This window comes from Nansenia antarctica (assembly GCF_963989245.1).
Source record: "Nansenia antarctica genome assembly, chromosome: 3".
Classification (NCBI taxonomy): Eukaryota; Metazoa; Chordata; class Actinopteri; order Argentiniformes; family Microstomatidae; genus Nansenia; species Nansenia antarctica.
Genome location: NC_137688.1, coordinates 11,147,462 through 11,163,082, shown reverse-complemented (window position 1 = coordinate 11,163,082; position 15,621 = coordinate 11,147,462). Strand labels below are relative to the sequence as shown.

The 15,621-nt window shown below is 41.7% G+C and overlaps 2 protein-coding genes across 2 annotated transcripts; both read right to left on the bottom strand.

Annotated features, from left to right (window-relative positions):
• Nucleotides 1-941: 941 nt before the first annotated feature.
• mid1ip1l (MID1 interacting protein 1, like) lies at nt 942-2,305 on the bottom strand (the record flags this gene model as incomplete). The annotated part of the gene is made up of 2 exons (XM_080526861.1): nt 2,193-2,305; nt 942-1,526 (listed from the first exon to the last, which is right to left on the bottom strand). Exon 2 carries the CDS (start codon nt 1,449-1,451, stop codon nt 942-944), a length of 510 nt encoding a protein of 169 aa, XP_080382987.1. The 5' UTR covers nt 1,452-1,526; nt 2,193-2,305.
• A 5,853-nt stretch (nt 2,306-8,158) lies between these two features.
• On the bottom strand, nt 8,159-14,662 carry tspan6 (tetraspanin 6). Its single transcript, XM_080525400.1, has 8 exons — nt 14,482-14,662; nt 13,068-13,256; nt 12,872-12,946; nt 12,692-12,787; nt 12,062-12,217; nt 9,542-9,625; nt 9,228-9,312; nt 8,159-8,906 (listed from the first exon to the last, which is right to left on the bottom strand). Exons 1-7 carry the CDS (start codon nt 14,566-14,568, stop codon nt 9,244-9,246), a joined length of 756 nt encoding a protein of 251 aa, XP_080381526.1. The 5' UTR covers nt 14,569-14,662; the 3' UTR covers nt 8,159-8,906; nt 9,228-9,243.
• Between the last annotated feature and the right edge of the window lie 959 nt (nt 14,663-15,621).

Here is a 15,621-nt window from a genome sequence, read left to right as displayed (position 1 = left end):
CATTGTACACATTTGAAAGTGAACAGAGGCTTAGACAAGAGGTATTTAATTCTTTATTCAATGTTTGTACTGCATTTCTGCTCAATATAAAAATTAATTTGCAAATATCCAAGGACAATAGATAGAAACGAATAGTGGTGTATAGATACCTTGACGCCCCCGCCCCCCTCCCAAAACGGTAAGTTACCATTTTTATACCATTCAGACAACGTGAACATGAACCAGACAGTAGGAGAAATCTGAGCTGGACTTGAATGAGTTATAAAAATTCAAGGCACACCATGTTTCAGCAGGAGTGCTACAAAGTGGCAGAGATGGATACATTTGCTTTTTATCTTAATAAAGGCCCTTAAACAAGCCCAAACATTATATAATCCTCTAAATCTTAAGGAGGGGCAGAATAACCAGCATTCCAAATTCTCCTACAGTCAGGAACTTTTACTTTAGAGACATTACAAAGACATGGTGTATACACACAGAGACCCAGTTCCATTGACATACAAACAAATCTACATGATGAATGTTTCTGACTTGAAATGAAGACTGAGGTTTCCGCAGATCTACCAGAGCCAGAACTCAGACCCCAAATATGCTGCCAAAACCTCATTTAACAGCCAGAAAGCAAAACATGTCAACCCATGACGACCAACTTACTGTTTAAAACAATCAGACGTCATAGCCTTACACTTTCGGGGACATGTGCAGGTGTCAATCAGACTGGTTTACCATTATGATTAGTGGGGCTTTGGGAAGCAAAAGGAGGGGATGGCATGTCACTACTCAGACAGATGGAAACAAGGTCACAAGGTAAGTGCTCTGGCCAGTTCACATATGCATTAGGAGCGCAAGGCCTCCCATGACACCACTTCCCGTGTTTTGAGAGTCAAGCAGTCCATGACCAATAGGAGGAGACCACCCCCCACCCCCTCCCCTCCCCTCCCCTATCTCATGAAGTTGCCACCCCCGATTTCCCTCTTGTAGCGGTTGGTGAGGTCGTCTGCTTGCAGTGTGAGTTTCGACAGCACTCCAAACAGTCCCTTGAGGTGGTAGTGGAACTGACCCTCCAGGTCAGAGTTCTCTTCGTCAGGGAGCCCCCCAGTCACAGGCTGCTGCTCCTCTTGCTTGACCGCCATCTCGAGGAAGCTGGCCCCGCCGCTCATCTCCCTCTTCAGCAGGCCCCACTCCATGTCGTTCTTGATGGACTTCAGGAGGAGGTAGTGCTCGTACATATCCCTCTGCTTGTTGGGGTAGGCGAGCTCATTGTTGTTGTTCTTCTCAAACATGGCAGCTTGGCTCTCCTGCCTCTGCTGCTCCTCCAAGGGCACGTCCCTCAAGAGGCTGGGCACCATGATGGTCTCGTCCATGTTGTTGGTCGCCGCTATGAAGCGGTGCATCACATTGATGAGGGAGTGCTTGTTGGTGACTGTGTCGTTGTTGATCTGCATCATCATGTTGGAGGCTTTGAGTTGGTTTTTTCAGGAAACAGGGAGTAAGGCAGATGTTAAGGCTGGCTGGTTCAAATGTCACTGTAAGGGAGGGGACAAATAGAGAAACCATGAGAATGCATTCGTTTGAGATTCACACAATTTACCTTCCATAAACAAGCTAAACTTCTAGGTTAATATAAATATCTGACCAATGCTACCAAGTAAGTCTGTCGGGCCATGATGTACTAGGAAGTGACGGTCAAACAAGCCACTACCTAGACCTTACAATGAATCGCACACTATTTGATCGTAAGGGAGAAATAGGCGACAACACATTAACTTCAGTAAATGACGGACAGCCACTTGGTGAAAAGTCTAAAGGCTTAAAGGCTTAACCTGACTAGCGTCGCTTCCCTTTAGGCTGCATGACATTGGTCACCGATGAGACGAGACACATTGAATAACACAATTAAGCCTTTTATACAAACGAAGCGAACCACTGCCTAACAAAACCGGTCAGCTGCGTTACAACGAGATTGGCTACGCATCGCATTGACAATTGCATGTCCACATGAATAAGATCAATACGTTTGTTTCTGTAAAATATTTTGCATTTGGACAATCTTAAAGCGCGTTCAGTGCATGAGTGCATTAAAAAAACAAAACCAGAACGGTGTTGCATCGCATCCATTTGACCTTGCCATATTTGAAGAATATGCACAAACATACGGTCCATCATCATCAAATGAGAATATAAATACTGACCTGAATCAAAGAGTAAACCTGAGCAAAACGTTGTGTTGATAGTGTGTGTCCGTTAAAGCCAATTAGAAGATTTGCTCAGGCTCCAATCTCCACCAGCCTGGAAGAAAAGCGTGGACTTCCTCAACCTCACGACGGGAGAAGCTGAGCTTTATAGTGGGCACGCCGGGTGGAACACAAGACCCCTCCTCCTTCACCATTTACTTGAAGTGATAGGACCGTATTAAGGACATGGGGCGGTCACTTTATGTGACTGACAGTAAAAACAACCAATCAGAGATGAGATGTCAGTGTCTGTCAAATAGCTTTCTGAGGGCTTGTCTTCAGTCACGCCCTGATTTTCACAGTTATATTATTGCATGATAAACGGATACATTGCAACTGCAATTATATAGTGCAGTTTAATGCATTCTTTATAATGCATTAACCATTTTAGTGTGCTGTTAATGATCAATGGCTGCTTATAGCATTTATCATTAACCATGTTCACCTAACCCCATTTGTGCTCTCGCTTTCGACCACAAATATTTAATCACAAATGATCAGAGTTTTGCAATATCCTGAGTTTAATCTGTTTAATCGGTCAGGAACAAACCCAATCTGTGAAGGCCTGTACAGATTACAGATAAGTGGGACGCTTTACATGTAGCAAGAATGACACATCTTGGATTCATTTATTTCACACATCACGGATACAAACCGGTTATATTTCTCATAACCAGAATCGACTGTAATGTGAATTACATTGCCTAGAGCTGTCGTTGAGCAAACGACAGAATCGGAGAGACGTGCGAAGTTGCCTATCCGATCAGCTCTCTAGTCATCCTTTTTTACCATAGGCCTACTGCCACCTGGCGGTCAACATAGGTCACCTCAATTCTATATCTATTCTCCATCTAAACTACTGACACCTGCCTACTGGAGAAGGGAACCACATAACATTGACAATCTAGAGCTGCTAAACTATAGCCCATCGTGTTTGGCAAAGTATTGCCACTTTCCACATACTTTTGGGAAAGTATAATATGATATCTTCACACCATGTCAATACACCAAATTCCACCAAAAAAAATACATTTTTAAAAATATAATTTCAGTGACATTTTGACCTTGATTTTGCAGTGTGTTAATCACTGAGCCTTTGAGCTGACATAACTGACAGATCAATATTTTCTTGACTTGACTTCTGAGTGGCTATTCTGATTCTACACCATTGGAATTACCTAATCTTAAGCGATGTATCCCTTTTGGGTAAATGTCAGGCTGGGTAAATGTCATCACAACTTTGTGGAGGAGGGTCATTCTTGTCACAGGCTCTATAAAAGGACAGAGAGTTCCAGCATTGTGATCAAGATACCTCCTGTTTGTGATATGGAGAAGCTGTGGCAAGCAGTGCTACAATCATTGTGCCGAAAGTGTAGCGAGAGTCGTAAAATGCCATTTGGAGTATTCCAAACTCCTTGACTGAGTATTGTCTCCAAAACTACAATCACTGCCATCTCCTGCCATCTCCTACAACACAGCCGCAAAGCCTGTGCCTTCCAACTCAGCCTCCCAATAACAGCATCCTTGAAGACTCTGTTTGCACAGTATTTGAAGCAACGAGGCAAACCTCTCTGGGTGACTATTGGTAGAAAGGGCAAATGTAGGGAAGCACACTTTGTTGTCTGCAGACAGAGACAGGTGCCTATTTGCTGTGTCATCATCCAGTGTGAGCTGGTGAAATATTTTAGAGGAGAAAGAGCATTTGATAGTTTATGGGCAAAATCCATCTTTATTGAATATGTTTACCCATTTTGCCTGTGACATTCATCTATTCACCGAATTGGCCATGTTAACTGTTTAATGTGTGAGAATCATTGTCTCCAAGGGTCAGAAATGTGTATATGTGTTCATGTATGATTACCGGCATGTAGTGTTATAAAAAAAAATGTTTTGCCTGCAATGCCAGACAGATGGTGAAGAAGACCTAATATTCCTGTTAAATAATAATAATTTAATTCCAGTCAAGGTCAACGAAATAAATTATTCATTATTCTTTGTGAATAATTTGACTATGTTATTAAATTCCTCTGTGGAGATGTCTTTCAGACGATTCTCAAATGCAGAGAGATTTCTTCATGTCCCTAATAGAGATGTGTGGATTCACATTGGTGCTGGGTAATTCATCAGATCCGGAGGGTGTCATGAGAGACTCGAAACTCTGTAGAGGTATAAAGAACGACAGAAAAGTAGAGATACAATCTAAATAATAGGTTAATAACAAGACCTTTTATTAGAGAGTATGTCCATTCGAATTAAGGATGGATGGATACCTAGTCAGAGGTTTTACTCTAATGGAAAGGTAATGGATGTGATCCTCAGTGAGTGTGAGCTGCTGAGGTTCAGCATATCTTTCATCTCTTCTCTTCAATTTAGAGACCTCCCACTCAAACCCCCCAGCAATCCTCACTTCAGTCTTCTCCCGAGCTTGGCTCTGCGACTTCACTCCAGAGCCCCATACCCTCAAGGCTCTGTTCATCTCGGTGAACGTGTGCTCAGTGTACTCCACAGCTGACTGTGCATTGTGTTGTTAGGAGACAAGTGTGAGTATAGTTTAATTCTCAAAGTATTTATTGAACCTGTTTGAAAAGATGGTTCAGGACCATGGCCGCAAGGACAAACAGACTGAAGAACAGCTTCTACCACAGGGCCGTCCAGGCCCTGAACACAGCAAAGACCTAGGTTCTGGGCCCTGGACAGTCTGGACGGATTGATGGCAGCTGCTGGACTGAAAAAATCAGGTGTAGTGCTGAGGCACAAATATGTACATTTCAAGCCTGCAAACTGCGACACTTTAAATAAATGTGCAATAACACTATGTGCAATATGACAACCCTAGTCGTCTATCTGTACAGTATAGTATAGTGGATAGTGTACATAGCCTTTATTTATGTAAACCAGCTCCTTCCCTTCTTGTGTTTTTTTTAAAGTGTTTTTTTTTCTTTCCTAACACCAGGGGAGCCACCCCTCCTAAATGTCGTTGTTTGGTACCTGTACTGTAGCAATGACAATAAAGACCATTCATTCATTCATTCAAAAGGGTTCCAACACTACACTCTAAAACAGTTTCACCTTGAGAGTCAGTCTCAGTTCCTTCACTTCTGTCTCTCCTGGGCTTTCTTCTGGCATTTCTGTTGCATTTCCTGCAACTTTGAATGCAAAACAAACAGCAGAAGAAGTCAGAAAACTAGTGGCCTATTTATTTTATTAAAGTATTCACAACCCCACAGGATAAGTCAGCCCTCATCTATCTTCACCTGTTTCTTTTTCCTCTCTGTTGCAACTGAAACGACTTCATGCCCTCTGTGTTCATCAATTGCTGGTCCCGCTGACAATACCTTTCATATTCATCATAGCAGTTTATCATGACAATAGCAGGTATTCTTCTTTAGTTGAGTAGAGGTGTCGACCAGGGTATGACTCTTTAAGGTTGGAACCTCATGGTGAGGCTTCTGGTGAGTTCCACAGGGAGTTTTTATCCAAATTCAACACGAAATGCTACTTTTAATCCCTACTGCAGTCTAAAAATTATTCAATCCCCTATCTCAAGCACACCTGCTGCAACTAATCAAAATGACCCAACCCCCTGTTTCAACCTGGTGCAACTACCGTAATCAAGGGCTCAGTTCAGGTGTGCTTGAGATAGAACACATAAATACCTGGACTGGCCAGGGGTTTGTTGAGAGTGACATTTGATTGCATGTTAGACATACGACCGTGGTAGAAATACACTCCCTGGACGTGGCAGAAAAGAGGAAGCCAACAGATTCCTGAGGAGGCAAGTGGTCAAAATCCCTCGAGTGACTGCAAAACACCTGCAGCAAGACTTGGTGGCAGCAGGCATTGAGGTTTCAGTTTGCACAGTAAGGCGCATACTACACACTGAAGGGCTCCATGCCCGGACTCCAAGACGTACACCACTACTGACCCAAAAACACCAGAAAAGTTGGCTCCAATATGCTCAAAACCATATAAATAAGCCACAGACATTTTGGAATTCTGTTTTGTGGAGCGATGAAACAAAACTGGAACTTTTCTGGCCTGTGAATCAGCAGCATGTCTGGAGGAAGAAGAATGAAGCATATGCTGAAAAGAACACCCTGCCTACAGTGAAGCATGGCGGTGGCTCAGTGATGCTCTGGGGCTGCTTTGTTGCCTCTGGCACTGGAAACCTGCAGCGTGTGGCGGGCACGATGGATTCAGTCAAGTATCAGGAAAAAACGTCATGCCGTCTGTGAGGAAGCTGAAGCTTGGGTGTCATTTGGTTTCAGAAGAAGAAATGGTAGATTCTAGAGTGGCCGTCACAAGGGTTCAAGGCCAGGGTACTTTATTTGTCACATGCACTGAAATACAAAGTAAAACATGCAGTGAAATGAAATGGGACTTGTCACTCAACACTGTGCCAGAGAAGAAAAAGATAATAGTAACAATAAAAGACACATAAAGTGTCTGAACATAAAGTGCTGTGCAGTAGCAACAGTATCCTGCACTAAATAAATAGACACATTTTTAAAAAGGCAGTAGCCTAGCGCAGTAACAAAGGGAACCAATTAAAATAATCTATAATAATTTAAGAAATAAAAAGGTGTGCTGCGGTCCTTCTGCTTCTAATGTGCATGCGTTTAGCATGCGGACGGCCTGGGGGAAGAAACTATTTTTGAGCCTTTCTGTTCTTGCCTTCAGGCTACAAAGGCGTCTCCCTGACCTCAGCAGGGTGAACAGGCCAGAATTGGGGTGTGTGGCATCTTTCAGGATTTTGTGAGCTCTAGCTCTCACCCGCTTAGAGTAAGTGTCTTGCTCCGCTGAGCGCACCACCCTTTGCTGGGCTGCCTGGTCCCTTTTAGTACAGTTTCCATACCAAGCGGCAAGCGGAGATGCACCCAGTGAGGACACTCTCGACGGCTGAGGAGTAGAACGTCTTCAGGATGGATGGTGCGACCTTGAACTTCCTCAGCCGCCGGAGGAAGCACAGGCGCTGCCAGGACTTCTTGAGCGTGTGCTCGGTGTGTAGGCTCCAGGAGAGGTCCTCACTAAGGTGCATACCCAGGTATTTAAAACTGGAGACCCTCTCCACAGGCTCCCCACCGATCGTCAGTGGGGAAGTCAACCACCATTTCCTTTGTTTTGGCAACATTCAAGGACAGTCGCCTGACTTGAACCCCATAGAGAAAAACTGGTGGGATTTGAAGAAGGCAGTTGCAAAAAGCAAACCCAAGAATAGAATATGACTGAACTGGAGCCCATTGCCCATGAGGAATGGACTAAGATTCCTCAGGAACGTTGTCAGAAGCTGGTGTCTGGCTATGCATCACGTTTGCAGCAGGTCATAACAACAAAGGGGTGCTCTACTAAGTACTGAAGATGCTTGTCATGAAGGGGTTGAATAATTTTGAGACTGCACTTTGTGTTGAATTTGGATAAAACCCCTTGTAATATTAGTTTCATTGAATTACTTAAACCGTTCTTGTGTAATTTGTTTATTTCAAACAGCTAAGAAATGTAATATTTTGCCAATAAACCTAATGTGCAATGGTGGTTGAATAATTTTGATTGCAACTGTAGGTGGGTGTGTTGGGGAGAGATGAAACAGATCTTTTTTTTTTTTTTCAAGTATTTATTTCACATCATGCTTTCCACATATGAACAACAAACCATTAACACTGACAATTATAATCTGAGGAAATGTAATGCATTATGATAATGTGCACACATACAAGAAAGATAACAAAAGATAATGGGCAGTTAAACCCTTCACAAAGACACTCTTTTCAATCTAGGTCTATAAATTGCCTTTCCAAGTGTTCGCACCAGAGTGATCACGAGGCCTGTGAGGGAATAAACTCCAGTCCCTACCAACAAACTGTTCACCCTCAACCCCACTACTACCATAGTTGATGATGGCCTTTTCTCAATTGTTAGGAACACGATTGTTTGCGTCCTGTCCTCCGTTCTCTACTCTCCTTTTTTTTTTTTAAAGAATTGGAGAAGATATAGGTATACCTTTTGAGAAGAGGAGAGTGGAGGACAGAAGAGAGTTGAGAAAAATCCCTAGCTTCAATCTCCACAGAAAATATGTATAGACAGCTGAATTATTTAACACAAAGTATAAGGGTAGCATGGTGTTGCAGATAGACCAAACGGCCACCAGTTTATAAGTTCGGAATGCCATTCATACATCCCATTCAAAATACAGGAAGGTTACTACACCAAATATCATTTAACTATAATATTTGAGACAGCCTTTTTGATGGGAACACAAAAAATGAAAATATGTTTTTACAAATTTAGTTGAGCTCACCAAATCAATTGCAATGCAATTGTTATACACAATAGTATCAAACAATCACAAACTTTTCATGTGGATCAAAACAGAAATATGGCATCTGCACATTTTGGGATTCCAGCATAAATGCTTTCAAGCACAGCAGAAACTGTATTCCACACACTTACTTCAAAAATACAAAACTTGCAAAAAAAAGGGCAAAAACATTTCCCTTACAATGCCCAATAACATCTTCCCTTTAGTCTGGTTGCCATTCAGAAGTGAAAGTCTAAAAAAGCAGCAAAAAGGTTTTCTAAAATGAAACAGAACTAATACATATCATATTATACAAAAGATTAAAACTATTGGAGTTCCCTTTAAGTCAGTTTGCATCGTGAGCTGCCCGCCAGTACCTGCAGAACCACAACAACAATGAGTAAGGCAGCAAACTCTGTCATGTCAATGTTGAGAATTTCAACTGAGAACCTACTACATATATGAATATAAATGTCTTCATTTAAAGAGTAGAGTAACGTGCCATTTCTTTCATGAAAATACACACAACTGCAACAGAGTGTGTAAATAAAGTTGAATGATTTCAGTTCCCTATACTCAGTAAAAAAATGAAATAGTTCAGCTTCTGACAAGCACCGACATGCCTTTGTAAATGAAAATGAAATGAAAGAATCAGATCCCAGCTCAGCTGCTAGCCCATGTAGACGGCGCAGTAGTACCTGATGAAGGGCAGTGCTAGACCATCTCGTACTGGTTGTTGGTTATGTATCGGGACAAGCAGCAGGCCAGGAATATCCCGATGAGCTAATCAGAAAGAATAAGACATTGATTGTCAATAAGATGAATAACATTAAAGAAAATGCACACCATACATTAAAAAAAAGAATGAAATCAAATTCTCTTTAAATGATCTCCATGAACTAAAAAAATAAAACAAATAACGGTCATGCTGGTTATAAGTAACATTGCTTAACATTGTTAAACATTGCTATATCCTTAATCCTTGATATAATGCCAGCAAGGTTGGATGTACCTGGAAGAAAGCTATTCCAAAAGATATCCCTGCAACGATTCCCAGGTTGGACTCCATCACAGTGGTCATCAGTAAAAAGCAGCCCTAAGACATGGTGGACAGAAAGAAAATCTATTTTAAGTTATAGCTATTGACGCTGACGCGGTCATTGACATCAGAAAGAGTATCTAAACGACATTTAAGAAAAGTGTTCGGCATTGTAGTTCACTATACCGTATTTTCCGCCCTATAAGGCGCACTTAAAAGTCCCAAAAAAAAAAAAAACGACAGTGCGCCTTATAACCCGGTGCGCCTTATATATGGATCAAAATGTAAAAATTACATGACCAATATTTTTTTTTTAATAATAATACAATGTTTCAGTACGACTGGTAAACTACAAAGCCGCACCGCTTGCAGCATTACGGTAATCAGTAAACGACGGCCGCCATCTTGGAATCTCCGCGAATGCTATGCTTGTGGTGGGTTAACATAATTCACCCCCGGAACTAATAGTTGGGAGTATTGTTCCGTACGGAGGGTTAAGTGGGTGGTACTGAGTTTTAGTTCCTGTTTTAAGTGTGTGATAACAACTGGTTCATGTCTGTCAATAAACGTCTAGCTGTGACATTTAATACGCCGCCTCCGACTCCCGTCTCTCGGCACTACATGCTATTGTTATTCTATCATGTGCTCTGAATGGATGCCGTACTCACCCAACTGTTCAATTCGGACACTCACACCGCTTGCAGCATTACGGTAATCAGTAAACACCGGTGTTGTGCTTACTCACAGTCCCACACCACAAGACCCCAAGTAAAGAAGACTAAACAGAGTTTCCGAGGGAACAAAGTGAGATTCTTGGTGCTTTCAACTTGAAGTTTTAAAGTACCCACTCGATATAATAAACAACAGTTTAACGATCACTAAACACTTATCATTTGTGTATTGGATTCATTATTCTCGTTTGCCGGAGGCTACCGGTAAGGGAGGGTTGATTTGTAAACATACTTTCGTTTTAGCTCGTGTTCAAAAGCAAGAACTGTGTGTTCATCTAGTTATGTGTAGTTATGTGTTTTTAGCATGTCGATGTTCTCCCAGTATGTTGTCATGTTATTAAAATACAGTTTAGACCTTCGTAGCGATGTGTTTTGTTAGCTGTTAGCCGCTAGCAGCGTTTGTTCTCCCATTCAGTGTTTGAGATGAACCAACATTCAAATACGTCTGTCGTGTTCAATCTTTCTCTGATTTGAATGTATGACACATCATTTGAAAGCTTACAATCTGTAGTTTAAGCATGTGTAAAAACTGAAAAAGTACGTTGCACATTTCATCAGGAGCTGTCACATATTGGTTGTTGGTTATAATTGTATAGCCTATTGGTTGTTTTCTGGTGTTGTTTTGCTCTGTTTGTAGTCTACTTGATGTATTTTTATCAGCTGTTAAATCACCACAGCGGTTAATCCACTAATAGAGATAATAGCAGATTGAAAATGCTTGTAGCTAACTACTCTATATCTCGTGGTTGCAGCTATTGCGAATTGCTATTCACGCGAGTCAGCTGTGAATCACCGCAGGTCCTTGACGCTTGTTGCAAAAATGGATGACGAACGGCTGATACTTGAGGTGGAAAAATATATATTTTTGACAGTGGAGCAGGTAGAACGTTGATGGTGACAACGCTCAGGTGGAGCTTGGACAACGGGAAGTTGACACAACACCGATGGAGAGGTGACGCAACGCAGTAGGTGGAGCTTGGGCGTAACGCAACCCCAGTCAAACGTTTGACTGCAGTATCTATTCTATGCGCCTTATAAGCCGGTGCGCCTTATAAGCCGGTGCGCCTTATAAGCCGGTGCGCCTTGTATATGAAAAAATTTCTAAAATGGGCCATTCATTGAAGGTGCGCCTTATACTCCGGTGCGCCTTATAGGGCGGAAAATACGGTATATATGAATATGAAATATATAAAAATAATAATGAATATATTGTATGTGTTCACTATTCCTTTTTAGATATATTTCTCATGTCGTGGTCAATCTAGATGGTTTTGAGGTGCGTATCTTTGTTATTTAGCTACATCCAGCAGCTGCACCAGCTAAACTCAGCAAGTAGTTTCCTGCTCTAAAAAGCAGAAGAACATCCTTCTATAACTTCCGAAGCGACTGTATAGACAAAGTAACAAAATATCCTTTGAAGGTTGAGTTTAGATTTTTTCCTTTTTTTTGTAAATGGCATGTTGGAGAAGGGTACAGACACTTTTTTGTGAATTTGCTTGGTTTGTAGAAACTAACCAGCCCCGGTGATACCCTCACCAGGCTACAATTAAACACATTTGTACAACCTTGAACAAAAGCTCAGAAAACATCTGAAGTCCTAAATTGCTATACTGGGAGTTATGCAGTAAAAAAAACTGTTTTCAATATTTACATTTTATATAACCAACAGAATCAAACTCAGCCGGGTCAAATGCTAAGTAAACCAGTACACCAAACTCTCACTCAATTGCTTGTGACTTTAATAAGGAGGCAGTTCTCTTACCCGGTTATACACCACTTTACCAGCCGCGTCCATGTCTTTACGGGTCTCTTCTGAACAGTCTATCAGCTCTTTGCAGCAGCTGGCAGGGATGCCATTGTCTTTGAAGTACAATGTCTGATTCCAGTCCCTCCAAGTATCCACTCCGCAGCAGTGCAACTACACAACACACACAACAAATTATGTCATAATGTTCTGTACTGGCCATATACTATACCAGTGTTTCCAAAGGCTACAGAGCAAATACAGAGCATCCAGGCCCTCTCTCACCAAACCTTTCAAAGCAAATCAATAGTAAATATCAAGCTCTATAGAGTGCCATTATGCAATGGTATGGGAAACATGTATATTCCAGGCAGATATTATAGTAATAATATAATATTACTGTTTAAATATTAAACATTAACATGTAGATATTAAATAGTGACAAGTTGACAGATATTGTCCTCTTAGTACATAATAAAACAAATAGAGTCATGTATATCAACAAGCTCACACATTGGACTCAAGTTTATAACACTCCAGCAGGGTGTCTCGGCAACTACGCTAAACAGCATGTTTTGTGGTTTCCCAAAAGACATGTAATTAATTGAAAACTAGATAGTAGTTAGATGTAAGATTAAAACCACTCACAGTCCTCTGAATGGTGTCAACTGCCTCGCTTTTAGTGTCAGTGGCGTTGTAGTCCTTCACAGCAGATCTGTAGGCACCACCTAATATAGCCTTTATCTGCAAGGAACAAAACAGATTGGATTGGTGTTGTGGTCAACTGTTTTGTAAGGAAATCAGATGTATTATATGCCAATATCTTACCTCATGCCTGAAGAGGAAGCCAGAGATTCCTGCCACAAGCTCAGCAAGGAACACCAGCACCAGGAACATGGCATACTGGGGGGCCAGCCAGACAAAACAAACAAACTTACATTTCACATACTAACCAATAAACTTTGAGGACAGCTTTTTTGCATCCATAATGCTGAGTCCCTATACTCCAAATTGTTACACTGACCAATTTCAGCATCCACGGGCTACCACGGCATGTGGCGAAGCAACCAAACAGGCCAAAAATAACAATGGTGGCTCCGGTTGCGATGAGGACATATGGCGCGTTAGTGCTCTTGTCAGAAGCCAGGGTGAAAAAGGTTTCCAGGCGCACCTTCCCCCACACTCCAACAGCCAAGAGGATCATCCCTGTAACCTGGGAGAGAGAGAAGAGAAGAGCCGGTCATCTACACACAGTCTCCGATTACTGAGGTGTAACAGAGGTGTAATTACACACTGTGTGTGTGTGCACCTAACAATTTGATTAAAGCTCAGTGGAAAGCTTTGGTTGAAGGTTATCAGGGGCCACGGCTGTAGTTGAAGGTTATCAGGGGCCACGGCAGCCCAGAAAGCTGTAGTTGAAGGTTATCAGGAGCCACAGCAGCCCAGGAAGCTTTGAGGTTTGTTTAAGTGGCGGCAGAGAAGACCTAGAACAGATTTACTGTAGAGCCACAGAAGAGTCAACATGCAGCTTAAACATCCCCCGGGGCCAACCTCAGGTTTCACATTAGCGCAACATCTACCCCTGCAAGAGATATGAGATAGGCCTAATGCCAGTTCATTCCCCTCTAGACTGGAGTCATCAGTCCATCAGACCATCAATGATACGACTCACCTCTATGGCAATAAAAAAGGAGAGATAAAATGTGTTTCACCTGAACTTTGAACCGAGTAAAAAGCCACGTTCGATAATGGATGTAAACCATTCAGCGCCATTAATCGAACGTGGCTTTTTTTTCTTCTTGCTGAGATCATTAAGACAAAGCTCGCTTGGCTGTAATTTTAGGTTGTCAACAAATCCATCAAGTCATTTAAAGCAAATGGGCTAATTGCAATAATACATCAAACGATTCGCATTTAAAAAAAATTCTCTCGAAAGAAAGTGAAGAGATTCGGATGTTTCTGCGGGTTCATACGAGTTGTTGACAACATCTGGCAATGGATTTGCCTCCTGCATACACTCATTATGCCGAACACATGCGCACTCTGCCACGATCAGAAGAGAATAGATACAATGTTTCTATCACCTCGCAAAAATATATCATAGTTTATCTGACTTGACTTGATCTGTGTAAACTAATCGCAACATTGCGGCGATCTGCGCCTTCATATCAAAGAAACGTCCAGTCTCACTCGTGGCGTCGCAAAATCTAACAAGTGGTTCTTTTAGATTTAGTCGAATAAATGTGTGTCGCACTTTTGTTCCACGGGATTCTTGTAACCGGGATGTTTGATTTTCAATAAATCGAGTTCTTTCGTGGCTCCATAAGCTATGCCTTTGTAAAAAAAGGCTTTCATGTTGGCATCGCCGCTCACTTAGCCCATTGTTGCCTAAGCGCAGAGTCAGACACAGAGTCACACACACAGACTCCAACACTTACCCAGAATATGAGACTGTAAGAAATTAGGAAGGTCTTGAGACATGTTATCACAGGCTTCGTCTGAAGCCTTCTGGACGGAGGAGACATGATGGCTATTTCGAATTGGCGATCAAATCTCGACGTCGCAGAGTGGAGTGGGAGAAAACTTCCAGTGTCTGGCTGGAAAAAACCAAACTTTTTCACGTCGACAAATCCGAGGAGGAGAAGGGAAGTGTCGTCAGAGACCCAGGTCCACTTTCCTGTGAGCCAAGTCCTTTGATTTGGGGACACAACAATGGACCACAAATAGATAATTTCACTCCATTATTGTCATACATGGTGTTCCTCTTGAAAGAAAGCCACTTTAGTATAGAAACATTTTTAGTATAGAAAAAATATTTTCATTATTTTTCTAGTATAGAAAAATAGATGTGTTTTGATTTGAACTGGCAAACGTGATTTTAATATGGATAGTCGATTTTTATATGATTGATGTGATTTGTATATGTTCATTTTTTATAAAAGGTGTTCATAACAGATTCATAAGGAATTACAAGCAACTTACTAGAAGGAGGCCCATTTCAATCACATTTTGGGGTTGGACAGCCAATGAGAAGTCCAAGGCTGTGTTCGGAATAGCGTACTAGCATACTACTCATACTAGATATGACGTAGATTTTGAGTATGTAGTAGTACGTTCCGAACGTACAGTATGCGAGATTTGAGTATGCGAGAAATTTAGTAGGCAGTATGCAATATATACTCATTGAGTATGCTAGTATGCAGTATGCTAGTACGCTATTCCGAACACAGCCCAACACTGCCTCCCTGCGGTGTTCTGTGGTATTCTTTTCGAGACGCGTAATGATGAGCGAGGAGGATCTGCTCAGAGAAGAGAAGAATCATTCTACGCAGTAAATCACAAAAGTTGCCACTTTCTTATTTGACGTGAGCGTTCAAGCGTGATTCTCCAGGACAAGGGGACATTCATTATTTATTTGGATCAAAACTATTGACACGAATTGACGGGTAGCCAATGTTCTTTAAATTGGAACTCGCGTTTTGATCTCTGCGCTCTGTCATCACATTGGATACAGTTTAAAGCCTACCTTAATTTTATCAGCAATTTTTTGGAATGGTACAATTTCATATCCTTTCACT